Below are 15674 nucleotides of genomic sequence, written 5' to 3' on the forward strand. Positions count from 1 at the left end.
ACACGGTTAGGTTGCTTAGGAGGCCGTTAAATTTGTTCAGGAGAAATAGGATGGAGGCTGGAGGGGGCTGATGAGAGCAGATTTGGAGAGGAGGGCTCAGATTCCTGATTTGTTTGGGGGGCAGAGTTGACAGAACCTGGGAATGGATTAAATGTGGGACATGAGGTGAAGGCAAGAATAAAGAAAAGCTGTTTGGTTTCTGGCTCAACGAATTGGGTGCATAAAAATCACCGTCACCAATCATCATCAATAGCAGCAGCAGCAACATTTATTGAGCGGGTGTGCATGCCAGGCACTGAGATAAATGCTTTATAAACACCTCTTAAGATGTGGGAGGCTTAGGTACAAAGACATTTGCCAGAAGGGAAAGTCAAGAGTTCAGCATTGGATAAGTGAAGTTTGAGATGACCCTGAGATACCAGCTGGAAGGGTCAAGAAGGCAGTTAGATAGCCGACTCTATAAAACCCAGAGATGACTGGTTTGGAGATAATATTCACGAGTCATGAACTTTGCAGCGGAATTCGCCACAGTGTTCTTTTATATAATGATTTGGGCTGTTTCAATAATGTTTTATTTCTTTTGGCCTAAGCCTTTTTTGAGCTCAAGGCTTGCTTCCTAACAACCTTCATGTCAATGGACTTTTAAGTCGATTCTCCATAGTGTAAAATAAAGTATCGCATGAACGTTTCTGACTCTGAAACAGAACTCTACTGACTCAACTTGTCAAATCTGAAGTTCACGTTCCCTATGAAACATTTCCGAAGTAAAACTCAAAGACACTTTCGTTCAAGTTATGGTCTGAAGTCAACAGAATTATATTAATTCATATGGGTATAGAAAATCATGTATTTACAGTGTTCCAATTGACATTTAAATTGACATTTGAACAGTTTTTCCAATCCCACACAGTTAGTGGCATAAGGTCTTGAGAAAGCATGAAACATTTGTTTATCAGCCTCATATTTCGTCAGGCTTGCCAAACACAGTTCATTTTCCATAGAAATTCACAAACCTGAGCAGTGGCCAAATTGTCAGAGTCGCTGAATGTAAGCCAGTGAATAAAATTGTTAAACCCTTTGATTTCCCCCCACTTTTTTCCCTTAAAAAGTAACATAGCGTGTGCCTCTGGGTTTTATTATTTGACATCTACTACCCACAGCACCCAAGTGTGTTTGAGAAAAAAGCCTGTATGAACATTCCAGCACAGAGCGAACACAGGCGGGGTCTTTTGGGAACATTCATTTGCAGCCTCGCTTACCCTCCAGTGGGAAAGACTATTCCTTCATAAAACAAGAAAGATTTTTTTTTTAACTCAGTGACCACTGTGGTATTCTCTTGATTGAATCGCTTCCTTCGTTGGCATCACCTGCTAATTTCATTTTTACTTGTAATAGTGAAAATGCACGATAGCGCCCAGAGGCAATACCCGTATTTTTAAAAGGCTAAAAAAAAAAAAAAAAGGATCCTTTCCCTTCAAAAAAGGTGAAGGATAACAACTAACTACTGAATTTCAGCTATGAGGAAGTCACCGAGCTGTGAGGCCCACTGTGTGTAAGTCACATGGAATCTATTTGGGGAGGGCAGCCACATGGGACAAGCCACTGGAGGGTAAGCGAGGCTGCAAATGAATGGTCCCAAAAGACCCTGCCTGTGTTCGCTCTGTGCTGTAAGTTCAAAAGGACTCTCACAAATGGGGACCACGGGCGTGCTGGAAAGGGAGTCACCACCCGGGAGTGAAGGTGTCAGGGAGGAGCGAGGCTAAACCACAAAGCTGGAGCAGGATTCTTGTCATCACTGGCCTAGAAATGAAGTTGAGGAGAAGGGTCCCGATGTGCCGGGGGCCAGCATTTGTCACTCCCTGCTTGCTGGAAGCCCTCTCTCCCCATGACCCCTGCCAAGCCACACTGGTGAATCGGTAGGAGTAATGGTGGCCTCAGAAGAGCCCAGTGTAACTGGGGAATGAGAGCTAGTGTTTCATTTTTAATGTAACGGTTTTGTTGAGATATAATCCACATGCCATTTAATTCAGTCACTTGAAGTGTATAACTTAATAGTATAGTCATAGAGTTGTACGACCATCACCACAATCAATTTTAGAACAGTTTCATCACCCCAGAAAGAAACCCTGCACCCCTTAGTAATTACCACAGGTGATCTTCTCACCCCCCACAACTCTTGGCAACCACTCATCTTTTGCCACTCTATGGATTTGCCTGTTCATGGAATCATACAATATGTGGCCTTTTGTGACTGCTTTCTTTCCTTTAGCATACTGTTTTCAAGGGTCATCCATGTTGTAACATGTACCGGGACTTCATTCCTTTTTATGGCTGAATAGTATTCCATTGTGTGGATTCGCCACATTTTGTTTAGTCATTCATCAATTGATGGACATTTGGGTTACTTCCGCCTTTGGCTATCATGAATAATGCTGCTGTGAACACGTTTGTGTCCAAGTTTTGTGTGAACATCTATCTTCATTTCTCTTGGGGATCTAGGTAGCCGTGGAATTGCTGGAGCATATGGTAACCTGTGGTTAAAATATTTTGAGAAACCGCCAAACTGTTTTCCAAAGCATTTTACATTCTCACCAGCAAGGTAGAAGAGTTCTAATTTCTCTACGTCCTTGCCAACATTTCTTTTACCTATCCTAGTGAGTGTGAATAGCTATCTTGTTGTGGTTTTGATTTGCATTTCCCTGGTTTCCCTGGTGGCTGATGATGTCAAGAATTTTCCTTTTTTTAGAGAGAGAGAGAGCAGGGAGAGGGGCAGTGGGAGAGGGAGAGAGAATCCCCAGCAGGCTCCATGCCCAGTGTGGAGCTGGACACCGGGCCGGATCTCACGACCCTGAGATCACGACCCCAGCCAAAATCAAGAGTTGGATGCCCAACGACTGAGCCACCCGGGCACCTCCTCAGGAATCTTTTCATATGCTTATTGGCCATTTGTAGATGATCATCCGAGAAATGTCCATTCAGAGCCTTTGCCCACTTTTAAATCAGGCTGTCTTTTTATTATTGAATTGTAAGAGTCCTTTAGGTATCTGGATACAAGTCCCCTATCACGTTTGTGAATTTGCACTTCATTTAAATGAGTTGTTGCCTCCAACATGCCTGTTGTATCTCTACCACTTACTGTAAACTGACATCGCTCTATGTAACCATTTACCTCCACTTCCTAACTTTCAGATTCTTCCCCCTGTAAGTGCTTGGTGCCTCTCCGCCTTGTGTGCTGAAGGAGGCCTTTCGGAGCTGACAGCTCCCCAGGGTGTCTGAGTCAGAGGATCACAGTGACCCCAGGCCTTCTCCCTCCCGGGGCCTCTAGCTGCGCATTCCAGCCAGGGAGCCTGCCTGCCTGACTCCTCTGGCTCTTTCAGCAGGCTCCCTGTCTCCAGCCTCCTTCTCCGTTCCCACCCTGGCCGGGGGCTCTGTTCAGAGAGGATGGGGGGTCAGTTCTGCTTGGAGCTGCTCCTGCTGCTAAGGTGTAAGGACCCTGGAGAGGTAAGAAGACGCGGTGCGTGCATTTCAGGCTCTGTGCCTTGTACCTCCTGCTTCAGGCGAGGCAGACGTGAAAGACTTCATGGGGCTCATGATCCTGGAGCAGTGGTGGGGGCAGGTGGACACAAGCAAGAGTGAGAGAGAGAGCTTTGGAGGGATTCACTCAGCTTGCTCCAGCACTTGAGTCTCTTTCAAGTTCAAAGTTCAGATGGTTCAAATGACACTTTCAATGCCTCTGCCTGTTGCTTTAGGAGAAGGTTCAGGGCCTTTGAGCCAGGGTGACTGGAATGTTACGTATCATTGCCAAGACACTCATGTTTTTATTGCAAGCTTAGAGCAAATCTCAGTAAGGACCCGTCATTTCTTCTGCACCTTTCCTTTGGGCTATTTTTTCAGTACTTTTAAATCGATGCGTACTGACGTATGCTGTCATTGCATAGGTCTTGGTGGCCTCCTAGTGCGGTGTTTTTCTGTGACAGGGAAGGAAACTGAGGGTGAGCGTGGATCAGGTTGTGTGTGGCAGGGTCAGCTGGCTAGTCTGTGACAGAAATGAGACTAAACAGCATTGCTTTGTAGCCTCTGTCTGGGTCTGGTTTATTGGATACCGTATAGTGACGGACATTTGGGACAAGGGCGAATGTTGTCCTTCCCCTCACTATGATAAAGGAGCAGGGTTCGATGACATTGGCAAGCAATATGCGTACTGATGTGAAACCACAAAATGTGGTCAGCCTCTTCCCTTGTGGCCACTCCGTGCAGCAAAGACAGATGATGTTTTCAGAAAATCAGAAAACCTTGGTTCTGCCCCCTGCAGCCTCCGGTACAAGTCTTTTTTTTTTTTTTAATGCTTCCAGTTTTTCATGATTTCAGAGAAAGAACCTCAAAATCCATCTTTTCTTATTATTAACTTAGAATATTACCAAAGTGTTTACAGAGCTTAGGTACTTGCTGGTTTCGGATAGCTCCAAGTAGAAGTTTCTTTGAATCCTTCCTAAAGGAACAGACATTAAACGTTGCTTTATTTGGTGTGTTTAAAAAAAAAAACAACACCTTGCCACAGATTGCCGATGTATTACCTTAGACTATGTGCACATGCCACTCTATGTCTAAAGTAATGTAAACTTATATTAGTTATTTAATTTGTTAAAAACCAGGTTGCTTTTGGAGAAAAATTACTGCTCTAGATCACCGTCATTTACAATGTGTCGAATGATTCCATTTTGAAGGAGGGCCAAGAATATTGTGGTTCTGATTATTTCCAGTAATAGCAACTAGAAAATAAATCAGCTCAGTTTGCAGTGATTGCAGGTTCCTGGGTACCTATCACTGTTCCTCGGGAACCTTTGTGTTCTCTTTGTGGGAAAATGAGCCACCAGGGCACTAAATCTCCCTGTTTTCCAACTGTCTTTGTAAATCCCACTGATAGCAACTGCACATTTAAGCAGTGTTCAGTAAGTGCTTTCAAAATCCACCACTGTCTTTATTTTTTTATTTTTATTTTTAAAGGGTTTTATGTATTTATTTGAGAGAGAGAGAGTGTGCACGAGCGGGGAGAGGGGCAGAGGGAGAAGCAGACTCCCCGCTGAGCGGGAGCCCGATTCGGGGCTCGATCCCAGGACCCCGGGATCATGACCTGAGCCGAAGGCACTCGCCTAACCGACTGAGCCACCCAGGCGCGCCTCACCACTGTCTTTAAAAAGAAAAAGATTTGGACGTTGCTCTGTTGTGCCTAGCTTGAGATTAAGAAACAAATCACTTGTGGAAACCAGGTTGAGCCCAAGTTCCACATCCAGGGTGCAGATGGGGCTTTGGCACGGCTCCGAGCCTGCGTTTGTTCTTGCCCACAGCTGTGCGCATCGCCAGCATCTCTTCCTCCAGCGGTGGCCCTGCGGCAGCCGCCTGTTCCCACGGCCACCTCCATGGCTAACATCCGTGGAAGCTTTCCATATATTTTAATCTGGACATCAAGGGCCAGGCGGAGAGAGTATGCCAGCCCATCGGTTCTGAGCCAGTGTCCTGCGAGAGATAGGGCAGCAGCCCTCCTGTAGTGGCCACTTTGGGCCGGCTTCCGAATGTCACTTGCAACGGGCTCCCTGCAGGCGCCGACTGTGCGTTTCGTGGGCTACTGGGGAAGGAAGGTAATGGAAGGCCGGGGCCAGCCTTTTCGAACAAGGTATCGTCAGTTCCCGCTGTAGCTTTCTCTGAACGAATCAGGGAGAAAGCACCTTGCGGTTCCTGCGAGGACTGGACTTGGTTGGCTCCAACCTTGGGAACCAAGGAAGGAGTGAGGGCCGTTGGTGTTCAGGTGCGCACCTGCCGCTGGGATGGATGGACGTCTCCTGTTTCCGGGGCAGTGCTACCCTGGTGTGCTGAGACTTGCCCGTATTGACAGAGATTTCTTCCCCTTCTGTGGGGGTCGACCACAGTGGCACAGAAGTTACTGGACTGGGGCCTCTTTAGCTCCCCAGTGCGTCCTCAGGAGGTCAAATGGACAGGAGAAATTAAGTGACAAAGGAGACAAGTTTAATGACTCCTTTCGAGCTGGATTCATATGTACTGTGTAGAAATAGATAGAGGTGGTTTTAGTTAGCATCCTAGAGGCAGATGACAGATTAGTTTGCTTTTCAAATCGCACTCATCAAAAATGGGACAGTGTGTGTGTTTTGTGTGTGTGTGTGTGTGTGTGTGTGTGTGTGTGTGTTAAGGAGTGCATTTCTTTTTAAAGTTTAAGGTTTAGATGACTCCTCATCTGTAAATTGGGGATAGAGACAAACGTTTCCTCTAAAGGTTGTGAGAATTAAGTGAGCGAATATATGTCATGTGCTTAGAACAAGTCCAAGAATATAATAAGAGCCCAGTAAATGTTCGATGTTACTACTATCATTAGTTTTATATTACAGTATGGTGGCTTTTTAATGCTACTGAGGGTTCCTTGAGCAGATATTAAGCACACTGACCAGTTTCTACATATTTTTCTAAATCTCCTCAAGGAAGTTGCGGGCCAGTGGGGAGACCAAAGTAGAAACAAGTAGTTGCTTGAAATAGAAGCATGCCCAACATATCCTGGGAAAGCTCGAGGCCTGAGCACTCCAGTCCATGTGGACCAGTAAAAGAAGGTCCCTAAATGAGCAGGCATTGACCTGATGCTCATTTATGGCCGTTCTCCTGCTGTGTGGCATATGGAGGAGTCCATGTCACATAGAACTGAGTGTCTTGAGTTTGGTATTTGGACAGATAGGATGTCTCGTGTCCTGAGTCCGTCAAATATTGTAGGTTGCCCGAAGTCTTCACTTCAGCAAAGTGGGTCTCGTGTACGTATAGCACACTGTTTATATCCTCCATGGCTATCAGAGGTTTTTTGGTAATAATTTTGTAACAAAAACTGTATCATATTTATCAAAGAATACTTGTGCAGAGTGATGGTTCTGAAAATCGCGAGCATTATGGCATCTTAAATCCCTGCCCACTTATTTCTCGTTATTCTGCCAAGTTCAAGCAAATCCCAAAACAGGACTCTTCCCAGACAAACTAAATGAGTTCTAATTCCGTCGTTATACCAATGGCTAATGGTCTGGTTATTTTTCTCCTCTTTATTACTGAGATAACAACTTGTAAGTAACCTCCCAAGAAACAATGAACACACTCACTTTTAAGTAAGTTTTATTTTAAAGATTTTATTTATTTATTTGACAGTGGGGGGAGGGAGAGAGAGAGAGAACGAGGGGGGAGGGGAAGAGGGAGAAGCAGATTCCCCTGTGAGCGGGGAGCCTGACACGGGGCTCGATCCCAGGATCCTGAGATCATGACCTGAGCCAAAGGCAGCTGCTTAACCTGAGCCACCCAGGCGTCCCTAAGTAATTTCTGAAGAAACCAATAACCATTCTAATTTCTGCAGAATGGTTGTGACTTACAGACACCAGCTCCTTTAATCCTGGTGCAGCTGTCTCTTTCTCTTGCAAATTTTCTTCAAGGTCCTGGTCACTCTCCAAGCTGTTTCGATTTTGCTGATACAATTGGTGCAGGAAGTGAAAAACCTCCTGTATGAAGTCCTACATCAGCTTTACCAATGTTAAGACTTGAACTCCTGGTTTTGCTTTCTCAGTTACGTTTTAAAAATGCACACAGACTTCTACATTTGTTCACTGTTTCTGTATGTTAAGTTCTGAACACACAGCATGATTCAATATTGGCCTCGTTTTCTAGAGCAGTGTTCCCAACTGCAGCGGTGTCAACGTTCAAGGCTGGATCATTCGTTGTTGTGGGGCCTGTCCTGTGCATCGTGGGCTGATTAGCAGCATCTCTGGTCTCCGCCCACTATATATACCAATAGTAGCACCTCAACCCTCTTTCCCGCCCCTTCATTGTGACTCCGGATGTTGCCAAATGTCCTCTAGGGGGCACAGCTGCCCTGGTTGAGAACCACTGCTCTAGAAAAAAGAGTTTGGTAAAGAATCCCTAAAGTGGAATTAGCTGAACTGTGACCAAAGCCAGAACAACAAGGGAAGGGTTGGAGTGGGAAACCACTATACATGGCAGCCAGGCCTTACAAAGAAGGTCAGAAGAAGACATTCAGAGGGAGGAGGTCTGACGCTCTAGCCTTTAATGAGCCCTGTGCAGCCCAGGATACCCTCCTGGTGGATTTAGTCTCCTATTACCCTCAGGGTGACAAAAGCAGCCTCTGGGGATGTCAGATAGAAGGCAGTGATCCCGTAGGGTAGCAATCAGTAAGGAAGGCGTTCCGGTGGTTGTATGTCAGAGAAGGCACATTGGTAAATGACAGATGTGTTTGGAGCCTTTGGCATAGAAAACTTCCATGTTAGGTCCAAATTTTACAGCATTCCCGACTCCAGCTGTGTAGTGTTCCCTTTGGGGGTGCCTAGAGAGCCTGGAGAAAGCTTCCTTTCTGAATGTAAGAACGCTAGCCAGCATTTATTGAGCTTGGGGCTCGTTGACATGAAAGGACACAGAGATGGATAGTACATTTTATAGATGAGGAAACTGAGGCACATGGAGACTAAAAAACTTGTCCCAGTTTGCACAGGAGATCGGCAAAGGTCGTGATCGTGAAGCCAGACGGTCTGGTTATGGAGCATGCATTAACCTGTGTGTATACTTAACGGACCCCAGAGGCCCCCCCTTCCACAGATTCGAAGCATGGAAAATTTGGGGGAGAGGAAGACAAGATTTGGTTGATTTGAGGAAGAGAGTTAACATTGTTTAACATTTTTTTAATTGTTTATAAAAAGAAAGTAAATGCTGGACCCTGGGCTATTTTTTGTTGACCGTGGGGCAATGTTATTCGTAAGGGGACTTTATTGATCTTGGGTTTTTTTGGTAGATTATTCAGGTGCAGTTTATCAAGGCGAATGTTTTGGGACCCAAATGATCATTCCTCTCTTCTCTCCTCAACCTCTTCACTCCTCCCCACCACTCCCAGCCCGATTTTATTCCTCAAGTATTATTTATCTTCTAGAAGAGTCAGGTGTTTCAGATGAGGCCAAGATGAATTCTTCCCAGCAGGGAAGTATTTTTGGATAACTAAATGTCAGCCAATGATCCCTGTTGATAAGGCTCTAGACCAGTGAGGGCAAAAGGAATTATAAGCCAAATCACCAAACAATAAGTAAAAAGTCCAATTAACAAGAATTTCACAACAAACATAGGCTGATGACTGTTTTATTAAAGCAATATGGAACATGACTAGAGATCACTATGTTCTGGAAATGTGGGAAATTGGTTGAAATTATTTTTCTCTTGTGATTCCCATATTAAGCTGTTCACAGTCGGATCTCTTTCGGGTTTTTTCCTAATTAATACAGTTGTTGGCTATTTTATATTCTTTTTAAAGTCTTGGCCTTAAACTCAAGCTTGGTATTTTCAGCAGTTGTTTACTAATAAGAGGCAATGCTCAGATTTATGGGAAAAGGCAGTGTTTTCATTTTATGTGGAGTGGGGAGAGGAGGTAGTCAACTTGACATTGCATATAAATAAGATAAGCAACTTGGCCTTTTTTTCTTGATAGAATTTTATCTTGCAAGAGGTGTAGTGTGCCATGATGATGATTGATACAATAGCCATGCAGTCTCTAAATGATTAGAATGGAAAGAAGCTTTCTTTAACATTGCAAGTTTCTCAAATAGTCTGTGTCTCCACATGTGTCCTTTTACTACAGGAAAACTCAGAGGGCAGTGTGCACGCACGTGCGTGTGTGTGTGTACGCATGTGTTTGTGTGCGTGCGTGTGTGTGTGTACGCATGTGTTTGTGTGCGTGCGTGTGTGTGCCCCCATTCGTCCTATGTTGCACTGTTGCTTTGAACCACAAAAGAGAAAAGAATGTAAATATTTTCTGATGTTTCCAGGCAGTCATCCACCCTTAGGGATGGACAAAAGTTTGTGTTTTTTTCTTACTTTTATCTTTCCATCAGCTTAAACTTTGGTCTGTTCCCAGTGAAGCCCTAGGTCAAGGGCAGCCCCAGCCTTCTACCTCCAGCGTGGATGTGGCTGGTAGAGGTCTGAAAATGAATGGCTATTCCTTTGGAACTAAAATAGTTTTTCTGATGAGGAGAAAAAATAATGTAGTTGAACTCCGAATTCATCTGTTTTAAAAGAAAACTGGAGGGAAAACCATTTTGGTGTGTGTGTGTGATTTGACCTGAGGAAGAAAAGGGCACTTTCACAGTTCTTAGAAAATTTCCATACAAGATCAGGACTCCTGGAATGCTTGGGAAATGACTTGTTATGGATAGTTGAGATGTTCAGTTTTAACCAAGCAAGTCTGTTTTGTTTCATCTTTTGTTTAAAATCTTTGAATTAACAGGACTTGCTCTTCTACCTCAGGAAGTAGTGTATAGAGCAGTACTATGTAATAAAACTCTTGGCGGTGATGGAAAGGTTCTGTGTTCGCTCTGTGCAATATGGTAGCCACTAGTCCCACGTGGCCTTTTAGCACTTAAAACGTGTCTCGTGTGACTGAGGAACTGAAGTTTCCATTTTATTTAATTTTACTTCTTTCAAATTCGAATAGCCACGTGGGGATACATGCTGAACAGTGCAAGTATAGAGTGTAATTACCAGTTAGTAGATGTCTCTGATTTCAAGTATTCTATCATATTATCATCCTACATATCTGAATTTTGCTTTGGAAAATGCTGCAACTATTCACTGTCTCTTGTCAAAGTGAAGATTACTTCCGGGTAATCTTTGAACCTCTGTCTTCAGTGCATGCCATCAAGATAGGTGGTTGCATGCTATCAAGGTAGGTGGTTCTGGAAATCCAGCCTGAAAACTAAGTTTGTTAGGTTGCATTTTCCTTTGCCCTTTCTAATGTGTGAGCTGTGAGCATTTTCTGGTTAATTGGAGTCATTATTGATTGAGGTTGAGCTCTTTAGATGATTCAGACCTGATGTCATTAAACATAGGAGAGAAAAAAGCACATTATAACCAGTTGAAGCCCAAAAGTGAAATTAGATAATTGATGAGTTCTAAGAATAGTTCAGGCATTATTTGAATCAAAGGAGAACTCACTTAATATGAAAAGTCACTGCAAGCACCCAGCTCTTTAAGGGTTTAGGTCTTCAATGTTGTGTTTGACCTCTCACCTGCCTGTTCTTTGAACCCATTAACCTTTGGCAGGATTTCAGCGGGAACTGCTTTGATGTCATTTCTCTATTTTATTTTATTTGTGCTGTTCCTAATTCTTCCTATCATGCTCATCTCTTTTCTGTTGTTTGAGCTTTTTTTTTTTTTTTTTTTTAAAGATTTTATTTATTTATTTGAGAGAGAATGAGAGAGAGCACATGAGAGAGGGGAGGGTCAGAGGGAGAAGCAGGCTCCCTGCCGAGCAGGGAGCCCGATGCGGGACTCGATCCAGGGACTCCAGGATCATGACCTGAGCCGAAGGCAGTCGCTTAACCAACTGAGCCACCCAGGCGCCCCCTGTTGTTTGAGCTTATTGTTCATTTTTGTTCTTGCTAAAGCCAGTAGTTCCTTTCCTTTAGCCCTTCTTTGGTCAAAATGTTTCTCTGAAAAATCAAGTACATGTGAAGTCGTTTCTACTTGGAATTTACCTGAAGGGGACCCACCAAGATTCAAAACTCACCTCAAAGGGAACTGAAGGAAGGAGCTGTGTCTGGATTGAAGCAGAAGAAAGAGAGAACAAACTTTTAAATAAATAATTTAATTTGATTCTAGATTACAGAAGCAACTTATGTTTATTGTGGGAAAAATTGGATCTTTGTACAAACAGCTGCATCTCCTTCCAAGTTTTTGCCAATGCACATTTATGTGTGTGTGTCTAAATTAGTTACGTGTTAAGGTCATGTGTAATATTCACATATGATAGATGGTTTGGGTCTTAAGTTTTAGTTTATCACATTTTCTCCACTAATAAATTTTCTTCTAAAGCATACTTTTTATCACATTACTCCTTCAGCTAGATGTAAGAAAGTTTAAATCTCTCATGGTATAAATAATGTTGTGACCAACATCTTTGCATGTATCTTTTTGTGCATTTTGATGGCTCTCTTAGGGTAATTCCTAGATGTGTATTTGCACCCCTCCCCAAAATGATGCATATTGAAGTCCTCACCAACAGAGAGTGAACGAGGGCAGAGCAGATTTCAAATTTATTAGTGGCATGGGAGTGGTTATGGTGAGAAAGGAGTTTCCTTGACCAGGTTTCCTCAACTTCATCTGTCTCTTTAGCTGAATTTCAAAGACATAGTACAGCTTCGTAAATAATCTACTTTTGCTTTTTTTAATCTGATTTAAGAACTCTTTGGGTATATGTTTGGGTTTATTAGTGCATTTATGGTCAGTACTACTATTTATTTCAGCCTGTGCTTTAAGCCTTGGTCATTAGTATCTAATGATTTTCTTCCATATTTTACTCAAATGCAGTGTTGGGCAGCAGACTATGCCTAAGTTTTAATGAATTAGAAATGCTCTGTTTATTCAATTTACATCAGCCATGTTATACTATGTGGTGACAGCCGCATACATCTACATGTCAGAATTTTGTCAGTTGTGGCCATCTGCCACAGTTGGGGAGTCAGGAAATAAAATAGTCTCAAAACCACTGTGGAACTTCTGAAGTAACAATCCCAAGGCCAATGTACTTAATTTTGTTAGGGAGAATATGTGTACAAAATAAGCTACATGTTACAAGATGTAAATACACATTAACAAAAAGAAGTGATGGCCAAAAGCGGGAAGGAACAGTTACAACAAGAGGACAACTTAAAACAGGCATAAGAGCCTCGTGATCTCTGAAATGCCAAGGCAACACACCTCACTGATGGGTGTTCGTAAGTCTTATTCTGGATCATCAAGGAGATGCTATGTTGTGGTTAATATACATTGTTTAGTGCGATAGAAAAATGTCCATTGTAGCCTACCATGAAAATGATTATATTAAAACACAGGTTTGACCATTGAATACACAAGTTTCTGTTTCTCATAAAATCAACTTATACAGTACCTCTCATTCCACAGTGAATAGTTTTTAGAGTCCAAAACCTGACTTTTCCCCTGTAATTCAAAATGTGATTTGAATATGTGTGTGTGTGTATAATTTGAATTATGATAAAAGGAGAATTATTGTGTCAATGACTTTTCCAAATAGAGAATCCTCTTATATCAGAAAAATTGAAAGCAACTCCGGTCTGACTCCAAAGTTTGTTTTTTTTCCAATATCACACGTAGTCTCCAAGTAACATCATCCCTTACACCCTTAAAGTGTTTCTCAGTAGAAATAAATATAATGGCAGTATTTTCATGAACTGTGAAAGGCAGTGTGTGGGGAGTCATATATTTTGGAGAATACACCAGGATATAATATCTCTATCTATTCACTGGCTTTTTTTGTGTGTGAGGGGGAATTCATTGACAAAATAATTCTTAGTTCTTGCCAAATAAGCTTTACACTATTGGAAGAGATGGTTTGCCAGCATGATAGAAATGCTGGGGCTCCTGATATTGATGTCATGACCCACTAATCATTCATGACCCACAACTGAAAAACACGAGTATGGAAATAGAGTGTTTTATCCATCTCGGGGTAGATGGTTCCAGGGTTGCTTAATTCAGGGACACAATGATGCCACCAAAGACTTAGGGGCTTTACATCTTTCCATTTGTCCTTCCTGGTCATAATATGGTAGACACAGGTCCAGGCTTCATATCCTCAAATAGGTAGATCCAAAGACAGAACAGCACTCTTTCCTAGCATGAGTGTGTGTGTGTATGTGTGTGTGTGTGTGTGTATGTGTGTGTATTTTTCTTTTCTTTAATTAAAGTCAATTAGCCAACATATAGTACATCATTAGTTTCAGATGTAGAGTTCAGTAATTCATCAATTGCATGTAACACCCAATGCTCAACACATCACGTGCCCTCCTTAATACCTGTCACCCAATTACCCCATCCCCCCACCCACCCACCTCCCCTCCAGCAATCCTTAGTTTCCTGTAGTTAAGAGTCTCTGATGATTTGTCTCCCTCTCTGATGAGTTCCCATTCAGTTTTCCCTCCTTTCCCCTATGATCCTCTGCTCTGTTTCTTATATTCCACATATGACTGAAACCATATGATAATTGTCTTTTTCTGACTGACTTATTTCACTCAGCATAATACCCTCCAGTTCCATCCATGTTGATGTAAATGGTAAGTGTTCATATTTTCTGATGGCTGAGTAGTATTCCGCTGTGTATATAAACCACATCTTCTTTATCCATTCATCTGTCGATGGACATCTGGGCTCCTTCCACAGTTTGGCTATTGTGGATATTGCTGCTATAAACATTGGGGTGCAGGTGCCCCTTCTTTTCACTACATCTGTATCTTTGGGGTAAATGCCCAGTAGTGCAATTGCTGGGTCATAGGGTAGCTCTATTTTTAATTTCTTGAGGAACCTCCATACTGTTTTCCAGATGTGTGTGTATTTTTTTAATTGGAAAATAATCTTTCCCCCCAGAAGCTCCTCCTCTCCTAGTGAACATTCCTTATGGCCTCATTCGTTGTTCAGGTTCCATCCCAACCCATCCCTCAAGCAGTCACTTAGCAAAGGGCATAGATGCCGTATTTGGTATGGATATGGTGTGTTATGGTAATTGATGCCATAATTGGCATGGAGGAGGGAACATTCATTCCCTGGGACAGGGGAGGGGCTCATCTGTCCTGAGTTTGTGGAAGGCCAGATACTGGGAGCAATTCCAGCTCTGCCAACAAGGAACGAGCGGTGAGGAAAGCTATTGCGCAGCTAACTAAGCAAGTCTGCCATATTTCCCAGGGCAGTTTGACTATACTTCTGTCATAGTGTTAATGCTGCTAGGCCTTCTCTTATCAGTATTTGTGAGCTTATTTTATCCCTTTGGTAGGTTCTAGATTTCTTAAGGATGGGAACTTACTGTTTGAATCAGGGCATGGAATAGTGCCTTACCTTAAAGGGTGATAAATAAATATTTACTAAATTGATTAGAATTGGTTCATGCGAATTGATTAAAAGCTTTCTTACTTGTTTATGGGATCTAAGTCCTTTTAAATCAAGTTATTTGTTTAAATATCAAGACCCTCCCAGTAAAGTTATGTTTATTCATTCCAGAAAATGATTAAGGAGCCTTGATCATAAAGGTACTGGAATAAAGTTACTGTGGGTGCTGTGTAATGTAAACCCTAAAAAGATTGTTTACAATTCTGTGTGGGTGTAGGAGGAAAAAAGGATTCGAATATAAATATGAGTGGGAAAGAAAACTTGTATTGAGTCCATTTTATGCATCTGTGAACATTTTGAAGACTATACAGTACAGTTTATCATCTTAAAAATTATTAAGTGAAAGGAATGACTTGTGTACAAAATCACTGTGATTCTCTATTTGAAGCTCCATTTAATAAAAGTTTTCTTAGGAAAATTGATTACCCCAATAATGTAAAATTCAGTACATTATTATACATATCACATAATTTCGTTTAAAAATCCTTTTCAGTAGAATGAGATCAAAAGATTGGATTTTGGTTACTAATGTGGTGCGAGCTATAAAGCCTGTGTTCCAAGTCTTAATTTGTTTTGTAATATAAACATTTCTCAAGAGCTTTTTTTTTTCCAATTTAAAGAATTCTTCACATAAACTTCCCTTCATTTCATTTAGGTTCAGTGACTGTACATGTTCATAATTTTTCACT

At 42.3% G+C, this 15674-nt stretch overlaps 1 protein-coding gene across 3 annotated transcripts in view; it reads left to right on the forward strand.

The window, feature by feature from the left end:
- ARHGAP6 (Rho GTPase activating protein 6) overlaps positions 1-15674 on the forward strand; it is a 242810-nt gene that overhangs the window by 103868 nt on the left and 123268 nt on the right. For 2 of the 3 annotated variants that reach the window (XM_078065256.1, XM_078065258.1), the window contains exon 1: positions 3333-3501. The exons of the other annotated variant lie outside the window; for it this stretch is intronic. In XM_078065256.1, coding sequence (XP_077921382.1) covers positions 3442-3501 — 60 coding nt within the window. In that variant the 5' untranslated portion in view covers positions 3333-3441. Of the gene's footprint in view, positions 1-3332; positions 3502-15674 lie in introns of those variants that run through there. 3 annotated transcript variants of the gene reach the window in all.

The sequence above is a fragment of the Halichoerus grypus genome, chromosome X (assembly GCF_964656455.1).
Source record: "Halichoerus grypus chromosome X, mHalGry1.hap1.1, whole genome shotgun sequence".
Classification (NCBI taxonomy): domain Eukaryota; kingdom Metazoa; phylum Chordata; class Mammalia; order Carnivora; family Phocidae; genus Halichoerus; species Halichoerus grypus.